The sequence below is a fragment of the Gorilla gorilla genome, chromosome 11 (genome assembly GCF_029281585.2).
Source record: "Gorilla gorilla gorilla isolate KB3781 chromosome 11, NHGRI_mGorGor1-v2.1_pri, whole genome shotgun sequence".
In the NCBI taxonomy this organism is placed as follows: domain Eukaryota; kingdom Metazoa; phylum Chordata; class Mammalia; order Primates; family Hominidae; genus Gorilla; species Gorilla gorilla.
Genome location: NC_073235.2, coordinates 74,036,738 through 74,058,034, shown reverse-complemented (window position 1 = coordinate 74,058,034; position 21,297 = coordinate 74,036,738). Strand labels below are relative to the sequence as shown.

Genomic DNA, 21,297 nt, shown 5'->3' with positions numbered 1-21,297 from the left:
ATTTTTTACTGGTAGTGGCAGCAGTAGCAGTCTTAGTATCTGAAGCAGTTAAAATGATACAGGGAAGAGATCTCACTGTGTGGAGACTTGTGGCTGTCAGACAACCATTTGCTTAAACATCAGGCTCTATTACTTGAGGGACCAGTGCTGCGACTGCACACTTGTGCAACCCTTAATCCAGCCACATTTCTTCCAGGCAATGAAGAAAAAAATAGAACATAACTGTCAACAAGTAATTGCTCAAAACTTCACCACTCGAGGGGACCTTCTAGAGATTCCCTTGACTGATCCTGACCTCAACTTGTATACTGATGGAAGTTCCTTTGTAGAAAAAGGACTTCGAAAAGCGGGGTATGCAGTGGTCAGTGATAATGGAATACTTGAAAGTAATCCCCTCACTCCAGGAACTAGCGCTCAGCTGGCAGAACTAATAGCCCTCACTCGGGCACTAGAATTAGAAGAAGGAAAAAGGGTGAATATATATATACAGACTCTAAGTATGCTTACCTAGTCCTCCATGCCCACGCAGCAATATGGAGAGAAAGGGAATTCCTAACTTCCGAGGGAACACCTATCAAACATCAGGAAGCCATTAGGAGATTATTATTAGCTGTACAGAAACCTAAAGAGGTGGCAGTCTTACACTGTCGGGGTCATCGGAAGGGAACTGCCAAGTGGATATTGAAGCCAAAAGAGCCACAAGGTGGGACCCTCCATTAGAAATGCTTGTAGAAGGACCCCTAGTATGGGGTAATCCCCTCTGTAATCAGCAGGAGAAATAGAATGGGGAACCTCATGGGGACATAGTTTCCTCCCCTCAGGATGGCTAGCCACCAAAGAAGAGAAAATACTTTTGTCTGCAGCTAACCAATGGAAATTACTTAAAACCCTTCACCAAAACTTTCACTTAGCCATTGATAGCACCCATCAGATGGCCAAATCATTATTTATGGGACCAGGCCTTTTCAAAACTATCAAGCAGATAGTCAGGGCCTGTGAAGTGCCAAAGAAATAATCCCCTGCACTGCAGGCCATACATTTCAATCCCTGTATCTTTAACCTCCTTGTTAAGTTTGTCTCTTCCAGAACCGAAGCTGTAAAACTACAAATCGTTCTTCAAATGGAGCCCCAGATGCAGTCCATGACTAAGATCTACCGTGGACCCCTGGACCGGCCTGCTAGCCCATGCTCTGATGTTAATGACATCGAAGGCACCCCTTCCGAGGAAATCTCAATTGCACGACCCCTACTACGTCCCAATTCAGCAGGAAGCAGTTAGAGCGGTCTTTGGCCAACCTCCCCAACAGCACTTGGGTTTTCCTGTTGAGAGGTGGTACTAAGAGATAGGACTAGCTGGATTTCCTAGGCTGACTAAGAATCCCTAAGCCTAGCTGGGAAGGTGACCGCATCCACCTTTAAGCACGGGGCTTGCAACTTAGCTCACACCAGACCAGTCAGGTAGTAAAGAGGGCTCACTAAAATGCTAATTAGGCTAAAACAGGAGGTAAAGAAATAGCCAATCATCTATCACGTGAGAGCACAGGGGAAGAGACAATGATTGGGACATAAACCCAGGCATTCGAGCCGGCAACGGCAATCCTCTTTGGATTCCCTCCCATTTTATGGAAGCTCTGTTTTCACTCTATTAAATCTTGCAACTGGAAAAAAAAAAAAAAAAAAAAGATGGGCTAGAGGCAGGAACCAAGCTCTTTGAATGCTGTGAGGAGAAACATTCCACCCAGACTGAGGCGTGGTGGGAGCAGGGGCAAAGGAGATGAAGCAGGAGCTGAAAAGCTCTAAAATCTGAGTTTTAGAGGAGATGCTGAATTCAGCAAGGTGGAGAAAGTTGGATAGGATATTTGAGTATATTTTACCAGATCCTTATGACCATATTGTAGCTATTACAGGGCAGAAATTTGTCTTAAACCTAGCAGAGAACCACCACGTAGAATAATTTGCTATTCCATAAATATTCCTTTCTGTTGACTCCCAAATTTTTTTTTATTTTTTTATTTTTTATTTTTTTGAGACAGAGTCTTGCTCTGTCACTTAGGCTGGAGTGCACTAGCATGATCATGGCTCACTGCAGCCTTGACTTCCTGGACTTAAGTGATCCTCCCACCCCAGCCTCCTGAGTAGCTGGAACTACAGGCACATGCCACCACACCTAGATAACTTCTTAATTTTGTTTTTCTAGAGATGGGGTCTCACTTTGTTGCCCAGGCTGGTCTTAAACTCCTGGGCTTAAGTGATCTTCACACCTCGGCCTCCCAAAGTGCTAGGATTACAGGCATGAGACATTGCACCCGGCCAACTCCAAATTTTTAGACAGAGCTCTATTCCTTTAACCAATTGCATATTAAAGAGTCTCTGAATCCACCTATAAACTAAGCTTCTGTTTCAAGTTACCCCACCTTTTTGGGGCAAACCACTGCATACCTTCCATGCATTGATTTATGCCTGTCCCTGTAACTCCTGCTTCCCTAAAATATCTAAAACCAAACTGTAATTCCGAGTGCTGGGGCACACTTTCTCAGGACCTCTTGAGATTGTGTTCCCCAGGTCATTGACACTTGTATTGGCTCAGAATAAACCTCTTTAAAATATTTTACAGGCTACTCTCTGCCTAGGGGGTAGCACTGCTCTACAGGAGCAGTCATGGTGCTGTAACACTGCCTCTTCAGTAAAGCTGTTTTCTTCCACCTCTGGCTTGCTCTTGAATTCTTTCCTGGGCAAAGCCAAAAACCTACATGGGCTAAGCTCCACGTTGGGGCTCCCCTGACCTGCATCAGTTTCTCTAATCTCTTACTGCTCAGGAGTCAGGTGGCCAGAGGTCACAAAATTTGTGACTTCCCCAGTTGTTCCTATAGATAACATCACTATTGTAGAACCCAAGATTGGTCAGGTAGTGAAGAGCTGACCCCACCTGGACTTGTGACTCATGACTTAATTGGTCCTGTGGCCCCCCCTCCAGAGGGGGACTCAGTGCATGAGGATTGTTTTCTACACACCTATGATTGCATTCCCAACCAATCAGCAGCATCCATTCCCTTGCCCCTGCCCACCAAACTATCATTGAAAAACCCTAACCTCTGAGCCTTCAGGAAGACTGATTTGAGTGATAACTCCAGTCCTTCTTCTTGGCTGCTTCGCATTAATTAAACTCTTTACTGCAAAAAATTTTATATATAAAATATTAAATATTATATATAAATATATAATATTAATAGTAAATATTATAAAATATGTATTATATATTACAGAGTCTGGCTTTTCAGTTAACATAATCAAGAAACTGAAAAAAGACTATCTCTGCTGAAAAACAAACAAACAAACCAAAAACCATGGCAAAGAAACTTTCACAACAATGCCTACCCCTGCTACCCCAGACAAATTGATAACACACAAAGAGCTTCCAAAATAACTTTTATTACTATATAAAAGAAGTCAAGAAAAAATAGATGCATATTTTCCTACAAAATTATAAAATATTCAGGATAGTTAATATTTTTTCCACAAATGCGCTAAGATAAAAAGATAGAAATCTTTTCCACTTAAGGTTTTCAAGTACCTCGTAGGAATTAAAGAATAATAATGTTCTTTCTTCTACATTTTCCTAAAGACATAGCAGTTACAGTTTCCTGCTGGAGTTATCTAAAAAAGGACATACCAAGATAAATTTTCTATCATATTGAAATAAAATTAGCATAAAGCTTTACTTCTGTCTTTGTGCTTTTAGATTGGCAACTGTGGTCAATCAGTGCTGCACTGGAATTTCCAACTCAGCAGGGGAAAGAATCTAATTAAAAATGACACACACTCTATATTTTGTCCTTTAGAAAACAGAAACTGCTTGTCGATATCCCTTAAAAAGTGCAATTGCCTTCTTTGTCATTTCTTTGTAAAGTCTGAGATGTTGTTTCTAAACAGCACAGCTTACATGAAACCACGCAAGTAAAGGAAAGAAAGTGCTTTAGAGGGCAGGTTCCATTTGACACAAGCAGCACAGGAAGCCGTACACTTTTGATGACAGTAATTCAAAAAGTATATTCATTTGAGTTTCTCAATAAACGCTTTGAGAGAAAAGGCTTTAATGTTGATTCAGATGAGTGTTAAAATAAAGCTTTCTTTTCTGAAATTAGATTATGGGGTAAACCAAGCCAGGTTATCTCTGGAGATGACAGAAGCCATAATTATTTTGGGAAATTTCAATCACTGTTTTGGAATTGATACCTAAGGCTTTCTTCTCCCCTATTATTTATGGGCTTTTTAATGAGATATTTTTCTGGGGAGATGCTTAGGTAGGAAATATCAGCTTTTGAAAGATAAAGGTACAATTATCATTAGAATCAAAAGCCCATTAAATAAGAGTCTCAAACAAAGGTTTTCTAGATATATTTTATATACGTTGTTTTCATAAAGATAGAAAAGAAATTCCTATAATATCTGTAAGATTATCCTCACGTTAGCCCACATGAAAGATAAAATAAAGGGCTGAGATGAGGGGTGCTTAAATACTTTGCAACAGTGCTATTCTAGTGCCAAAGCCATAATTAACTTTTCACTGATAACCTGTTTCTTAGCCTATATAAAAAGGAATGGCCACCTCAATTCTGGTGGCTTAGTCACTATCTAATCCCTTCCTCCAAAAACCCTGGAATTTTGTGTTCTTCTGTGTAATGGAACATCCAACTTATCAAATGATGTGTGACTATGCAACTACTCCTTCTATGACACCAAGACTGTACCATACTCTACCCATACTGAATTTAATTGTGCTACCACTTTGTGCCAGGCAGAGGGCTGGGTACTGGGGATCCTTCTGGCTCTATTACCAATTTTGGAAATAGAATTTAGTAGAGAAGAAGAGAACAGTGTTGCAGCAAGGGGATCTTGAATGGTTTTTCATGAAGTTTAAGGGATATGATGGAGTGTGGCTTGTATTCAGTCTTTGCAAGTAAGTACCAGTTACCTAAAAATAAATCCACTAAGCACCAAAATGTTTAGTGTATTTGGTATAGAGTTTCTACCCACATTAAAATGCTTCAGTTTAAAATTGAAGGGAAGGCAAAAAAATCAACCAAAAAATGAAAAGTATCATTTCAGCATAAGCACTACTCTAGGTTTTAATTTGTCAGCCCAGAGCCCAGACAGAGATGATACTCCAAACATGAAAAGTCACCTCCAAGTCTCAATTCACTACTGAGAACCCAAAGCTCAAAATATCCCCTAAAATTCCATAAAAATCAGGAAAGACCCTAGCTATTGCCCCAGGGAAGGGCAGACCATGAGATAGGTCTCTTTTAGCTCCAAACTGAAAGTTGTTCAGCAGCTAAAATCCCAAAGAAAAAAATATTGCAATTAATTAACTTGAAAGCTACAGATATGCTTGTCCAAATCTTTTGTTACCAAGACACAATTTTAAGATCAAACGAGTGTCAAGGTAGGCCATGGCTTGTTGGCAGTAGTAGGGGCCCTATGGCCTATTTCCAGGTACGGGTGGCCCCTTTTCCTTGGTTATCTGGGGAATCTGCCTCAGCAGACAGCAAAAGGTAAAAAGCATCCCTTTAATAACTCCACCCCACTCCAGCAATTGAGGTTTATTCAGGGGTGGGTCAAAGTAGTACAAGACAAAAATAGCTTAGCGAAATGGTTAGAATCCAGACTGAGGTGCCAGACTGCCTGCATCTGAGTCTCAGTCCCACCATGTATGAGCCGCGTGACCTTGGGGTGAGTTACTAGCCTCCCCAGGCTTCAAATCTCTCACCTGTAAAATGGGAACAGTACAATACCTACTTCATCCCGTCTGTCTGGGGACTGAATGAGCTAATATTTGTAAAGTGCTTAGAGGAGTGTTTGGAGCATAGTAAGTGGTGTGTGAGTACTTTCAAAAATAAAAACAAGAACTTGGGGAAAAGTGCTCTTTGAGGTTTGTAGGGCAGTGTATGCTACTTAAGTGTTGAAGCATATTTTCATTCTAAGAGGTTTAGCATTGGATCATAAAGTACATCAACCCTAGGGAAGTCTTGGGGCTAACTTCAGTTTTGGAAATTCTACCAAGTCTGACCAGAGAAGATCTCTTCAACCACCTGCTCTAATCTATCAATACCCTAACATAAACCCTAGTCTCCAGGGACAATTTGAGCCCAAACCAGCTGGGGAGGGAGCAGAAGGCAGGCATGGGGAGAAAGGAACCAGGTGCTTTCCTAAATTTCTTTAATATACTTTCATCATGGTATCTGTGTAGCGTCATGATCTAAACCCTGTCCCAGATATTCATTATCGGATTTTAAACTTTTAGGACTGCTTCCCTCTAGTTGTGAAATCATTGTCTCCCAGAATTAACAGGAAATGACTGCATGACAACAGGCCAGGGATGCTGCCAGTTTATCCAATTAACTACTAGTAGACACATATTCACATATTGAGTATCTATTCCGCACAAGGCACCGTGCTAATGTTGTGGTCCTCAATAAGATAAAGGTAACATAACCACAATTTATATCTGCTATTATTTATATTAATCACATCCTTTCCAATTCAGGTCAGTTCATATGCCTCAATCAATACAAATTATTTCAAGAAACCATCCTTTGTGATTAAAGTAAATATTGATACTACATAGCCCAATTATCATATGACTAATAGGAGAAGCTAAATTGTAGAGCTAGTTTTGAAACGTGATGTTATATGGCTCTATCTCTACAACATTTTACATGGTAGATCTCTGCCCAGCCTCATCCAGAGCTAAGTTTCTTTTCCTTGCTGCTACTTCATTGTTTAACTCTGAATCTGATTTGTCCATGTTGTTGCCAGAGTAGGCTGGCATGGAACCTCTTGCTCCCTGTTCAGTGCCTCCATTTGGATGAAGAATGGTAGAATTTGGCTCCTTAGGACGTTTCCATTGCGGTCTGGTGACTATCCAAAAAATGAGGGCCCCGAACACCAGGATCAGAAGGCCAAGCGTATTTACGAAAACACCTTCTGGCGGGAATGTACTGTATGCAGGATCTCTCCTATGAAATAAGAGATGTATCCAATTACAAACAGGATGATACAGCAACATGCAAAACAGTCTTGAATGTATCTGCTCAAAATGCACACTAGTACAGTTTCAATGTAAACACTCAAAGCTTGCTATTAAGGAGAAATATAAATTATGCTACAATTCACTCAGGAATATATAATGAAATTGATTTAAAAATAATAAATATGAAAATAATATAGCATCTGTAACACTTGTTTTAAGGCAGGTAGGGTCCGGAGGCAGGCAACCTCAGGTCAATTCACATGGACTTCCTAGAACTAAACCAAAATGAAACCCCCAACTTTCCACATCTAAGTAGCAAAAGGACCGGAGGCTACTCCCTTTGCAAACCCCGCTTTTCTGCATGGAAGATGGAAAATTGAAAGTTTCTCTGATTGGTTGCTTTCTACAACCAATCAAACTGACTGAGGGCCACCACTTCATTTACATGGGGTGAACACCAAGTGGCCAATGGGAAACCTCTAGGGGCTATTTGGACCCAAGAAGATTCTGTATCGGGGCCGTTGAGTGGCTGCTCAGGCCACTCCCGCCCTGTGGAGTGTACTTTCATTTTCAGTAACTCTCTGCTTTTGTTGCTTCATTCTTTACTTGGTTTGTTTGTGTGTTTTGTCCACTTCTTTGTTCGAAACGCCAAGAACCTGGACACCCTCCACCAGTAACAGTTTTCACTTAAAACTTTTAAAAAGGATGAAACAAAAATGTATGTACACTATAATTACAATTAATATAAAAACATGCATATGAACAAGATTGAAAGGGAATGTATAACTTCAATAGTTGTTTCATAAGAGTAATACAATTTGTCAGACTTTTTGGTCCTTCTAAACTTTTAGTAATATCATATTACCTATATGATATAACAAATTCTTTAAAATATTTTTTAATTTTAATATCTAAAAAATTTTGTTATATTTACATTTTCCCAGTGAACAAATATTTAACATTTTGTGGCTTAAGTATTACAATTAAGAAGACTATGCAACTTACAGGGAAAAAATCAGTTTCTCTGTCAATCCCATAAGTGCTGTTGCAATCACTGTTCCAAAGATGATAATTCCAGAATAAACATGTATGGGCATGAGAAATGCTCGGAGAGAAAGCGGAGCCCATGGAAGCAGAAAGACTGAAAAACCTGAAAGAAGCTAAACACCAAAAAGTGCAAAGGTTATCATTTAATTTTAAGTTCTAAACTAATTTTAAATTATTTAAAAAGCAATATGTGTAATATGAGAAAACCTTTCATATAGAGCCAAAGGGTAGAAAATGAAGTTTCCTCACTCCAGTTCCACTACCTAATGTAACCCCTTTTATCACCTTCTCATGGATCCTTCCAGAAAATTTATTATCCCTATACATATTGTTCTGCATCTTGCTTTTTTCCCTTAACAGAATGTCTTGGAAATCTTTTTCATACCTATACATTTACCTAATTTATTCCTTTTAATGGCTAATATCCTAAGGCTATAACAATTTATTTATACAGTTCTCTATGGATGTTTCTGTTTGGTTTTTGCTATCCTTAATCCGACTATAGTGAACATTCTGGTACTTGTTTGTTTTTACCAATCTCCTAAGGTTGCTAAGTAGGAAGGGAAGGAAAAGATTTTTTAAATCACTAAAACCGAGTACATTAGGACACAGAATTTAGTCAGTTCAACCTAAAAAGCTATGTGGAAAGAAGTTGATTTTTGTTTTATGAGAAAGAAATGAATTCTGCAGAAAAGTTTTCTTCATTTCCTTGATAATTAAATCGCTAGTGGGATACATCTTTGCAGAGAAGACAGCAAGGTTCCTATATAAACTGAAGTCTGTTACGCTTTCACGGTTTTGTCACCCCACACCTTTGCCCATCAAGTATCCTCTCTTCAACAAGATAAAGATGACTTTGTGGTTACTGAATTACTGAGTTTAAAGGAACATTTTTTCAGATGCCTATTTAGGATCTACCATCCTAGCAAAATAATTATGAAAAGAGAGGAGAGTGGGGAGAAAGCACTAACATCACTGTTCAGCTTTCTTGATTGAGATCCAAGGGCTAATGGGGAGACAGAAGAAGGGAGGCGGGGGGAGGGGTCCAATGCCCTAATTCACACTGAGAATCAGCTCATGTGTAATACCAAATAGTAATAAATGGAAACTAATAACAAAACAATTTGTATGATTTGTCACTTTAACAGACTGCAGAGGAAAAATCATATAATCATCAAAACAGATGGTGAAAAACATTGGTAGGATTCAACAGTCATGTATGAGATGTTTTAACAAACTAGGAATGGAAGATGATTATTTTAATCTGATTATATTAGGACAGAACATGCTATAGGAACTAACAGGCTCCATTTTCAAGAGCTTAACATACAAAAGTATATTTCTTGCTCACACACAGTCTGCTTATGGTCTATAGGCATTTCAGAGTAGCTCTCTTCCAAGACATGACTCAGATCTAGAAGGGATTTGTCTTATATCCCTTATCACCTATTCCTATTCAGCATTTTTCTGAAAGTCTCAGCTACTGAGTTAAGCAAGAAAAAGAAATGATGATAGAAAAAGAAACAAAACTTATTAATCACATAAGATTATAAAACACAATCCAAAAGAATCTTGAGATTAATTACTAACATAAGTTTATCAAGTTTGCTAGGTATAAATTTATACTTGAGATCAGTTGCACTTTTTGTAAAGAGGCAACAAGTGAATTAATTTTTAATGATACCATTTCTAATAGCAAGGAGCTAGCAATAAGTTGGAGACAACAACTCTACAAAGAAAATATAAAGCTTTGCAATATTTTGGAGAAGGCTAAAAAAAACAGACTCAGGATAATGAGTTGGAAGACTTGTATTATACAGATGTCGGTTCTCAAATTCATCTATAGATTAAATAAAATCCTAACAGATTTTTGGTGGAATTTGATGCATTGATTCTAAAATTTACATAGATCAAAGGGCCAAGAATAGCCAAGATTAACTTTTGTTTTCTGAAGTATATCCTAATACAATAAATTCTGTAATTTATATTTAAAAAGTAATAACAAATGCATTTGATAGGTTGGTTTGCATATTTTATTATTTAGTTAATAACCAAAATGCCTGAATATATTAGAAATGGTTCAGAGGGTTCCCTCTTGGTGGTTCAGAATATTCCTAAATCTTCTTCAGTGAACTTCAGTGATTCTATTAGTATCAAAGGGCAAGATTCCTGATGTCCATGTTGTGCTTTCTATATGAAAATGGGGGCCGAGTGTGGTGCCTCACGCCTGTAATCCCAGCACTTTGGGAGGTCAAGGTGGGAAGATCACTTGAGTCCAGGAGTTCAAGACAAGCCCGGGCAACATGGCGAAACCCCATCTCTACAAAAAATTAGCTGGGCGTGGTGGTGCACGCCTGTGGTCCCAGCTACTATGGAGGCTGAGGCAGGAGGATTGCTTGAGTCCTGGAGATGGAGGTTGCAGTGAGCTGAGATTGTGCCATTGCACTCCAGCCTGGGTGACAGAGTGAGACCCTGTCTAAGAAAGAAAAAAGAAAAGAAAGGAAAAGAAAATGGGGCTCAGGGATATAGCACAAATATATCTCCATAAATCATCGTATCTTTTCTGTGGCTTACCCATAGAAACATATATTTCTCATGCCTGCTCTCCTATTTTCATTCCTAAGATTCTTTGTTTTCTCTCATTTCCTCCATAATTTGTCATGTGTGTCTCTTACAATCCTGTAGGGCTCAACAGTCTAAGCAGGTAGGAGGTCAGAAATTTGCTTACAGGATCCCTGAGCAACTTAACTACCCTAAATCTGACTTTCACCATTAAACATTTTTTGCAACAAAAGAAAATTACATTTAAAAGGAAAAGAAAAACATTACAGAATGCTTAACTTTGATTAAAAGTGTTCTGAATGCTGCAGTGATGCATATTTATAATTTATAATAACTTATAATTTATAAATAATCATTATTTCCTTTTAACTATCTTAATCTTACCACCTTACAAGTGAAGGTGATAATTTATAACCTAGTGGACCAAAAATTATAAGACCTTTTGTCTCTCTAAGTCAGTAGTGGAAGTGCTGTTCACAGAAGGCATGCATTTAAAGGGATGCCTGCTGTAATCCCAGCACTTCGGGAGGCCGAGGCAGGAGGATCACTCGAGATCAGGATTTTAAGACCAGCCTGGCCAACATGTCGAAACCCCATCTCTACTAAAAATACAAAAACTAGCCAGGCATGGTGGCACATGCCTGTAGTCCCAGCTACTCTGGAGGCTGAAGCAAGAGAATTGCTTGAACCCGGACGGCGGAGGTTGCGGTGAGCTGACATTGTGCACTTCAGCCTGGGTGACAGAGCAAAGCTCTGTCTCAACAACAAAAACAACAATAACAAAAAAATAAAAAATAAAAAGATGCCTGGGCCACATTCTGACCTGCTAAATCCAATTTCTGGATTAGGGCCCAGGAATCTGCATTTTTAACAAACTGCCCAGACGATTCTTACGCATGTTGAAGTTTGAAAATGACTGCTGTTGATTCACTCAAATTATTCTAGAGATATGGATAAACAGTCTGGAAAACCCTCAAAAGAGAAGGTAGTGGAATATTCCATTATATATAGTCTACACACACACTAAATGCCAACTATATGCAAACAAAGTGCCCCAGTGTTTAGGAATCATCACCTACAGGAAGCTGTTCTTCACCACAGTGGAAGTTCTTAAGAGCTAAGGAAAAATAAACTTTCATAAAAAGTTATTACTTAGAGATGAAAGTGAAAATACAGTATGACCCAATTACGTTTAAAAATTAAATATCTATATCTACATTTGCATAGGCATAATAAAAGCCTAAAGGGAATAAGCCAAAAGGTAATGATATCTCTAGATTATGGCAGTATCAGTGGGGTTTTTCATTTTTTGTTTTTTTATTTAATTTGTAGCAGCAGCAGAGGTTCTACTCCTTGTGGAACAGGAATACCCCATAGGCAGTGTGCCCAGAATAGCCAGGGTTTTTTCTTTATATCTTTATACATCTTATAAACTTTAACATTAATGTGTATTACTTTTATAATTAGAAATAGACAATAAAAGTTTACTTTTAAAGTTTCCATGTTGGCTGGGCACAGTGGCTCATGTCTGCCATTCCAGCACTTTGGGAGGCCGAGGTGGGTGGATCACTTGAGGCCAGGAATTTGAGACCAGCCTGGACATCATGGTGAAGCACCTCCTCTTCTAAAAATACAAAAATTAGCCAGGTATGGTGGCATGGGCCTGTAATCCTAGCTACTTGGGAGGCTGAAGCATGAAAGTCACTTGAACCCAGGAGGCAGAGGTTGCAATGAGCCAAGATTGCACCACAGTACTCCAGCCTGGGCGACAGGGTGAGATGCTGTCTCAGTAAATAAATAAATAAATAGAATAGAATAGAATAAAGTTTCCATCTTAAATGTCTGGGCATTTCTCAGTTAATTATTACTATTCTTAAAGATATAAATGTATACTACTATGGCAGTTTCTCACTTTATGAAACAGATGACTTTTATTTGTTTTTATTTTTACAGAGATAGGGCCTTGCTATGCTGCCCAGGTTGGTCTTCAACTCCTGGCCTCAACTGATCTTCCTACCTTGGCCTCCCAAATTGTTGGGATTACAGGCGTGAGCCACCATGCCATGTCTGGCCTGAGGTTGGTTTTTTTTCTTTTCTTTTGTTTTCTTTTTTTTTTTTTTTTTTTAGTGTGTGTAAGCTTTTAGACATAACAAAAGCTCTTACTGCAAAAGACATTAATGAGACTAGAAAATATCTACCTGGCTAGCTTTTGTAGTAGGTATGGCTTTTTTTGGTTTTGTTTTTTTTTTAGGGTACAGGTAGATTTAATGAGCTTTCAAGTAAACTGTAGATTATTATATGGAAGCTCCTCCCAGCTCTCCTTCATCTTTGTGCTATTTTATAAACTCATTCAGTCCTTCATTCCACATACGTTTTACCCCTCTTATGACCCAGATGTTCTGAGTGTTGGGAATGCTACACAAGACAGACAAGCTCCCAGTGTTAAAGAACTCACATTTATTTTCATTAATATTACTGTTAATGTCCAACTTTTTGACCATTCATAGGCTTTTCTCTTAGATTAATTATTCGGAAATATTAGCACTAATCTGAATCACCTTATGTGCTTGTTAAAGCACAGATTGTTGGGCCCCAGCCCGAGTCTTTGGTTCAGTGGATCTAGGGTGGAAGCTGAGAATCTGTCTTTCTAATTTCCCTAGTGATGCTAATGCTGCTGTTCTAGGGACCAAATGCTGTCTTAGGTCATTGCCAAATTGCATTCCTCCAATGTAATGACACTTTTCTTCCAGGGGTTAAAAAAAATTAAAAATAAATAAATAAATAAATCTAACCAGCACCAACTACAATATGCCCATACTTTTTTTATAAAGGACGTAACAGACACTCAAACTGGTCATTAAGTCTCCTGCCAATATTCTACATCTCCTTGCTACACTGTCTTTTCATCACATCCACCTGGCAATACCCCAACCCTGGCTCAGCCATCTTCATGACTACCCCTGGTCTGCTAGGTAATACTGGAGTAAACCACAACTACAGAGACTAGCATCACTCCAAGTTCATGATTATGAGCAGTTCAACAACCCTGCTCAGCAAACCTCTATTGTCTTATTTATCAATGAGCTCTCCATTCTCCCCCATCCTCAAATGTCTGACTCTCCGATGTGCCTCCTTACTCTTGGGGGATGATCTTACCATCACCTCATGGGAAAAACAGAGGAACTTCAGAGAAGAGCCTCCATTTCCTGCCACCAAACAAAACAAAGCAAGAAATCACCCCAAGCCAACAATTCTTTTCTTCAATTACATTGGAGATTATGTCCTCCAATTTTCCAGCTGTGCTCTGTGACCTGCTTCCCAAGGACCTAGCTATACATCACTGTGTCTCTCCAGTGTTCACAGTGTCTCTTTCTTTACTGGTGCCATCCTGTTAGCCTTTCCATAAGCCCAAACTTCTCACAATAAAAAGCAGAAGTAGACAAAAAAAAAAAGAGCACCCAAATGCCTCCTTGGACTCCTGTCCCTGTCCAATTGCCACCCTCTCTGTCTCCTCCCCTCTCACCCAAACCTCTTGACTGAGTTACCACTCTGTTTCCTCACCTTCTGCTCCCTCTTCAATCCATTGCAGTCTGGCTCCTAGGAAGGAAGCCAGGAAATTGCTTTCTGGGGTCATTAGTGACTTCCAGGTTACTAAGCCTAATGATCAGTTTTCAGACTTTATTTTGCTTATCTCCTCAGTAGCATCTAACACTCCTCCAGCCCTCTCCTCCCCTCCAATGTTTCCCTTCTCATCTACCCACTTATTCAAACTTGTGGCTACCCACCTGCTCAATAAAGCCTGTGAGTGACTCTCTCTCATTCTTTACATCATCTGCTTTCCAAATCACATTAATTCTACCTGCTAAATATCTTTAGAATCTATCCACTTTGCTTCACTGCTACTGCTACTCCTCTAGGCCACCATTGTTTCTCATCTTAACTCCATAAACACCTGCAAGCTAGTCTCCCTATAATTATACCTGTCCAGCCTCCAGTTCATCTTCTATGCCCTGCTCTGGACAGCCTGGTCTCCTCCCTACTCCTCAAATACCACAAACTCTTCCCCACATGCTATTCCATCCACCTAGAAGACTCTCCGCCCTTTCAACACCAGGCGTGTGGCTTCAGCTCTTGGTGTGAGGTGTGACTTCCTTTATCCCCTATATGAGAGCTCTCACATACTATATGAGAGGTCTCCCAGAACACTTCCTATCTACCAAATACTCAATTGCCTATCTTCCCTGCAAGCTTTACAAGGGCAGAGAGCATGTCTCTTTGAGCCCACATTTGTCTTGTGGAACAGGTATCACCCACAGCCTAGCCTAGCAAGGTATCTGGCATATAACAGGTATTCAGTTCACTGCTGAATACATGAATAGATTTGAGAATAAAATTGCAATGACAAAAAATGCATGTTCTTAACCATGAAGGTACCTATGATCAATAGTAGAAGTGGAAAATGCCATCTGCAGGTCATAAAGGGGCATACCACAGGATTTACACTTATAATAACAACAGCTAGTTTGTGTTATGCCAGTGTGCTAAGCCCTGAGCTGAACCTTTAGATGCATTATTTGGCTTTGATTCTTATGATTTTGTGAAGGATTATAATCCTTGATTTATAGCTGAGCAAAAGAAATTCAGAGAAGTAACTTGGTCCACGGTCACCAACTATCAAATGGATGAACCTAATCCAAACTGAGGTCTTCCTAATTGCAAATCCTGTTTTCTTAAACACTACCTGTCCTCTGGATCTGAGCAAGAAAGAAGCCAGGTGCCAAAATTCATCCCACTAAGCAAAGCCATGAAGTTGTGAAATAATATTTCTGAGAAGCTCGGTTAGCACAAAGACAACAACGTGAGATATGAATCTGGATATTTCAGAAAGCAAAAGAGAATTTTGAGACAAATATGTTTTTAACTCACCCAAGTTTAAAAATAGAATATATTTATATAATTGACTATATTAAGATGTTAAAGAAGAAAACTTAAGGTAGGGTGTTTACAGTTAGTAATAATTTATTGTATATTTCAAAATACCTAGAAGAGAAGAACTGGAATGCTCCCAACACAAAGTAAAGATAAATGAAATAATGGGTATCCCAATTACCCTGATTTGTTCATTACCCATTGTATACTTGTATCGAAATATCACATGTACCACAAAAATATGTTAGGACTATTATACATCAATTAAGAAATAAATAAACATTGGCCGGACGTGATGGTTCACACCTGTAATCCCAGCACTTTGGGAGGCCGAGGCGGGTGGATCACTTGAGGTCAGGAGTTCGAGACCAGCCTGACCAACATGGTGAAACCCCGTCTCTACTGAAAAAAAAAAAAAAAAAAAAAAAAAAAAAAAAATTAGCCACATGTTGTGGCACGAACCTGTAATCCCAGCTACTCGGGAGGCTGAGGCAGGAGAATTGCTTCAGCCTAGGAGGCAGGTGTTGCAGTGAGCCAAGGTGGCAGCACTGCACTCCAGCCTGGGTGATAGAGCAAGACTCCATCTCAAAAAAAAAAAAAAAAAAAAAAAAAAAGGTATATTCATCTCAGCAGAGATAGCAAAAGCATTCAATAAAATTCCACATCCATTTATGATTTAAGAAGAAAAACAAAACCTTTGCACAAACAGGGGTAGGAGGAAATGTGACACATCTGTACTCAATGGTAAAATATTAGAAGCATTCTTTTTATTAATTCTTTTTTAGCCTTTGGCAGGCATTCTCTTTAAAATAAAAAATAGTCAAAGATTCCTTTTTTTTTTTTGAGACAGGGTCTTGCTGTGTCACCCAGGCTGGAGTTCAGTGGTGGGATCTCAGCTCACTGCAGCCTTGACCTCCCAGGCTTAAGCAATCCTCCTATCTCAGCCTTCTGAGTAGCTGGGACCACAGGTGTGCACCACCAGAGCTGGCTTATTTTTATATCTTTTGTACAGACGGGGTTTTGCCATGTTTCCCAGGCTGCTCTAGAACTCCTGAGCTCAAGCAATCCTCCCACCTAGGCCCCCCAAAGTGCTGGAATTATGGGTATGAGCCACTGCGCCTGGCCCCAAAAGTCAAAGATTTTTCTCTCTACTTCTCTACCTCTTATGGCTTCTATACACTTCTACATACTTCAGTACTTCTACACACTTGAATTCTGTACTGCACTGGCTAGGATACAGAGGATAAGATACTCTATAGGATGCAATTGGCTTTGCACATAAATAGTAGGAGCAGAGATGATTCAATAAACGATGATGGGAAGATAGTTTACCCATCTGGAAAAAAATGAAGTTGAATCACCTCACCTCACACATTAAAATTAATTCCAGATGAAGTAAGTACTTAAATATCAAAGACAAAACTATTTTTCATATTGTTGGGGTTTTTTTGGTTTGTTTTTTCTGTGTACTAGAGTAGAAAAGTAAAAGACAAAATTTTAATGCTCTTAGTAGAAAGTATAAGATGATATTTTGACCTCAGGGTAGAGAAGAATTTCATAAACAAGTCACCAAAAGAAAACAAAACAAAGAATGATAGTCTCAGAGGAAAAGATGATTAATTTGGTTACATTAAAATTGACAATTTCTGTTTATCAAAATATTAACAACAGAGAAAATGCAAGCTTCAAACTAGGAGAAGATATAGCAATATATATAAATGAAAAATAATTCGATATAGAATTCCTATAAATCTTTAAGAAAAAGAGAAACATTTTTTAAATAGACAAAAGACACAAACAGGTGTGTCTTAGAAGATAAAACACAAGTGAAATGAACATTAAAACTACAAGAATACATCATTAAGTACCAACTAGTTTAGCAAAGATTTAAAGTTTAAAGAGGATGCAAGCTGGTAAGGATATGGGAACTCATAAACTTCTGGCAGGAATATAATCTGGGTCAATCACTTGGGAAAACAATTTAGCATTATCTTTTTAGGTTGAGCTTGTAATTTCACTACTATGTATATGCCCAGAGAAACCTTTAGATGTGAGGACCAGGAGATGTATATATGAATATTCAATGCAGCATAGTTTCTAACTGAAAATAGCAAGAGAACAGGTAAGTAAATTTGTGGCATATTTATACAGTGGAATACAAAAGTAAAAATGAATGAACTATAGCCAGAAGAATCAATACAGTTTAATCAGTAGAGTTAAAAAAAAGTTGCAATAGAATATATATGAGACCATTTTTAAAAAAAAGTTTCATTTAAAAAGCAAAATTAAACAATATATGATTTAATTAATCAATATTTAACTAAACAGCTTAATTAATCAATATTATTTAATTAAACATCTTGTTTAATCAATATATTGATTCACAGTATGTGATAAAAGTATTTTAAAAAGCAGAGAATGAGAATAAACACCGGGAGAATGGTAACCTCTAGGGGTTGGGGTAGGTAAGAACTTTATCTGGTTGAGGAGAAGAGATGAGGAGGAAGGAGAAGGAGAAGTCAGAGAGTTTCCAAGCCAGCGAGATGGACTGGATGTCCACTGCTGGCAGGGAGATGAAGGGAGCCGGGTACAAGGAAGAGAGGACTCCAAGGCTCAGGGCAGCCCCAGCTGATGGCCAGCAAGGGAAGAGGGACCTCAGTCCTGCACATACAAGGACCTGGACTCTGCCATCAAGCTGAATTTGCTTTAAGCTGATTCTACCCTAGTCTCCCAATCAGAGCCCTGGAAGGCTGACACCTTGATACTGGCCTTGTTAGACCCAGAGCAGAGAAACCAGACAAGCCAATCTGGACTTCTGATGTACAGATACTGTGAGGTCATAAATTTATGTTGTTTCAGGCCATTAAGTCTGTGGTAATTGGTTACCACAATAGAAAATGAATTATTTTTTGATTTTTTTATCTTTATTGATTTACTTTTCCTGGTGTATTTTGCTGTTCCCTTATAGTTACCTAAGTAAATAGCTTATGTATTTTAAGTTTTCTTTCCAAAAAATATAATAAAAGCATTTAAGCCTATATTCCTCTGGGAACCATTTTAATTAAACCCCAAAGATTTTTATTTATTTATTTTTTTGAGATCAGGGTCTGGCTCTGTTGCCCAGGCTGGAGTGCAATGGTATAATCTCAGCTTACTGTAACCTCTGCCTTCTGGTCTCAAGGGAGCTGCGCACCTCATCATCCCAAGTAGCCAGGACAACAGGTGTGCACCACTTTGCCCAGCTAATTTTTGTGTTTTTGTTTTAGAGATGGGGTTCCGCCATGTTGCCCAAGCTGATCTCAAACGCCTGGGCTTAAGCGATCCACTGGTCTCAGCTTTTCAAAGTGCTGGGATCACAGGAGTGAGCAGTGCACTATGCCCAGCCAGGACCCACAGATTTTTAAATAGGTATTCTCTTTATTGCTAATTGTTAGATCAATCTCTCTCTTGATTTCTCTCTCTCTCGATCTCTCTCTCTGTCTTTCCTTTATTTGTAGAGACAGTCTCCCTATGTTGCCCAGTCTAGTCTTGAACTTCGGAGCTCAAATGATCCTCCCACCTCAGCCTTCGAAAATGCTGGAATTATAGGCATGAGCCAGCATGCCCAGCCTGATATTTCTTAATTTTACATATTAAGATATAGAGCAGAGTATAAGTTGGTTTTTAGAGAATCCAGATTAAAAGTCATATCCAGTATAAGAAATCTTTATTTCTTATTATTTTATTCTGTGAATTCTGCAATTCTGGTGCCCTCTGAGGAGAAAATAGTTATAATAGAAACAAATGTAAAGAATGTTTAGAAAACATTTACAGTCGCTGGGCGCGGTGGCTCACACCTGTAATCCTAGCACTTTGGGAGGCCGAGGCAGGCGGATCACCTGAGGTCAGGAGTTCAAGACTAGCCTGGCCAAGATGGTGAAACCCTGTCTCTACTAAAATACAAAAATTAGCCGGGCACGATGGTGGGTACCTGTAATCCCAGCTACTTGGGAGGCTGAAACAGGAGAATCACTTGAACCCTGGAGGCAGTGGTTGCAGTGAGCCAAGATCGCAGCACTGCACTCCAGCCTGGGTGGCTAAGCGAGACTCTGTCTCAAAAAAAAAAAAAGAAAGAAAGAAAACATTTACAGTCTCTGAATTGTTTTTATAACTTGCTTGTAAATACACTGAAATACTGACCTGTAACAAATAGCATATGACAGCTATCAGTCCAACCCAGCTGTGCAGACTGTACATATTGGCTATATTGTTAACATTGTGGTTCTCAAACACGGCCACCACAGAGATAATTGCAAGAATGGCAGCAACTGCATTTAACCCTGCATGGATGGATTTCATCAGGAGCTTGCTGCATTTCCAGGTCCACGGCAGTCTGTAGACGATGATGGCTAGGGAAAGACAAAAGGACACAGAATGTGTTTTGTTTTGTTTTTTAATCAACACAAAATGAACAGTTTGACACACTGGACACTCCCTTTTTGAAACCTTTTTCCCTTGGCTTTTGCTTCTCCCCTCTTCCCCATGTTACCCCTGCCTCTCAGTGGCTCCCTCTAGGGGACGGTGGAGGGGTTCCTTTGCTGGCATTTTCTTCACCCCCAACTTGTGAATGAACCTTGGTGCCTCTCAGGCTCGGTCCTAGGGCTTTTTCTCCCTCTGCACTCCCTCTGTGGGTGATCTCATTCACTCTTTCACTGAAATGCTGTCTCCATGGCAGGGGCTCCAAAAAATTTATATCTCCAGCCCAGAACTGTCTTCTAAGCTTCAGATCTGCATAATCCAATGTCTTCTTGGTATTTCCATACGGTGTTTGCTTCCCAGACATCTCAAACTTATCCAAAACCAAATTCCTAATCTTAACAATCTGATTTATGCCTGTTGTCTCCTTTCTTCTCAAAAATGTCTCAGTTTGGCCGGGCCCAGTGGCTCATGCCTATAATCCCAGCACTTTGAGAGGCTGAGGCGGGATATCACTTGAGGTCAGGAGTTCAAGACCAGCCTGGCCAGCATGGTGAAACCCCATCTCTACTAAAAATACAAAAATTAGCCAGGCATGGGGTGGCATGCACCTGTAATCCCAGCTATTCTGGAGGCTGAGGCACTAGAATCGCTTGAACCCGGGAGGCAGGGGTTGCAGTGAGCCAAGATTGCGCCACTGCACTCCAGCCTGGGCAACAGAGCAAGATAAAAAAAAAAAAAAAAAGTCTTAGTTTGATAAGAAAAAGAAAGGAACAGAAAAACATGCAAATTTAAACCATGCAATAGAGAAATACAAATTTAAACCGAATGAGAATACCTCTACCACATATCTGAATGGCTAAACCTGGAAAACACCAAGCATCAAAACGAATATATAGCAGTCAGAACTCTAATGTTCTGCTGATGAGTGCTTTAATGAGAACAAAACTTTGGAAAACTGGCAGTATCTACTTAAGGTAAAGTTATGCATACCTTATTGTCCAGCAATTTCACTCTCGGGTATATGCCAAAAAGAAATATTTATATGATCATCAAAAGATACTAGAATATTATTAGCAGTACTATTTATAGTAACCAAAACCTGGAAACTCCCCCAAATGCCCATCATCAATAGAATGAATAAATAAATTTACACCATGGAAAGAAACGATCTACAACTAGAACTAGACACAGTAATATGGATCAACCTATAATGTCAATCTCAAGAAGCCAGACATTAACAAGTATATAGTGTAATTCAATTTATATGAAGT

General features: G+C 39.2%; 1 protein-coding gene across 2 annotated transcripts in view; it reads right to left on the bottom strand.

The window, feature by feature from the left end:
* Positions 1-3,409: 3,409 nt before the first annotated feature.
* Positions 3,410-21,297, bottom strand: part of CYBRD1 (cytochrome b reductase 1) — a 35,828-nt gene continuing 17,940 nt past the window's right edge. The window contains exons 2-4 of one of the 2 annotated variants that reach the window (XM_004032777.4): positions 19,748-19,956; positions 8,036-8,190; positions 3,410-7,016 (exon numbers count right to left, since the gene is read on the bottom strand). In XM_004032777.4, coding sequence (XP_004032825.1) covers positions 6,713-7,016; positions 8,036-8,190; positions 19,748-19,956 — 668 coding nt within the window. In that variant the 3' untranslated portion in view covers positions 3,410-6,712. The remainder of the gene's footprint in view (positions 7,017-8,035; positions 8,191-19,747; positions 19,957-21,297) is intronic. The other variant, XM_004032778.5, reaches the window with a different exon arrangement.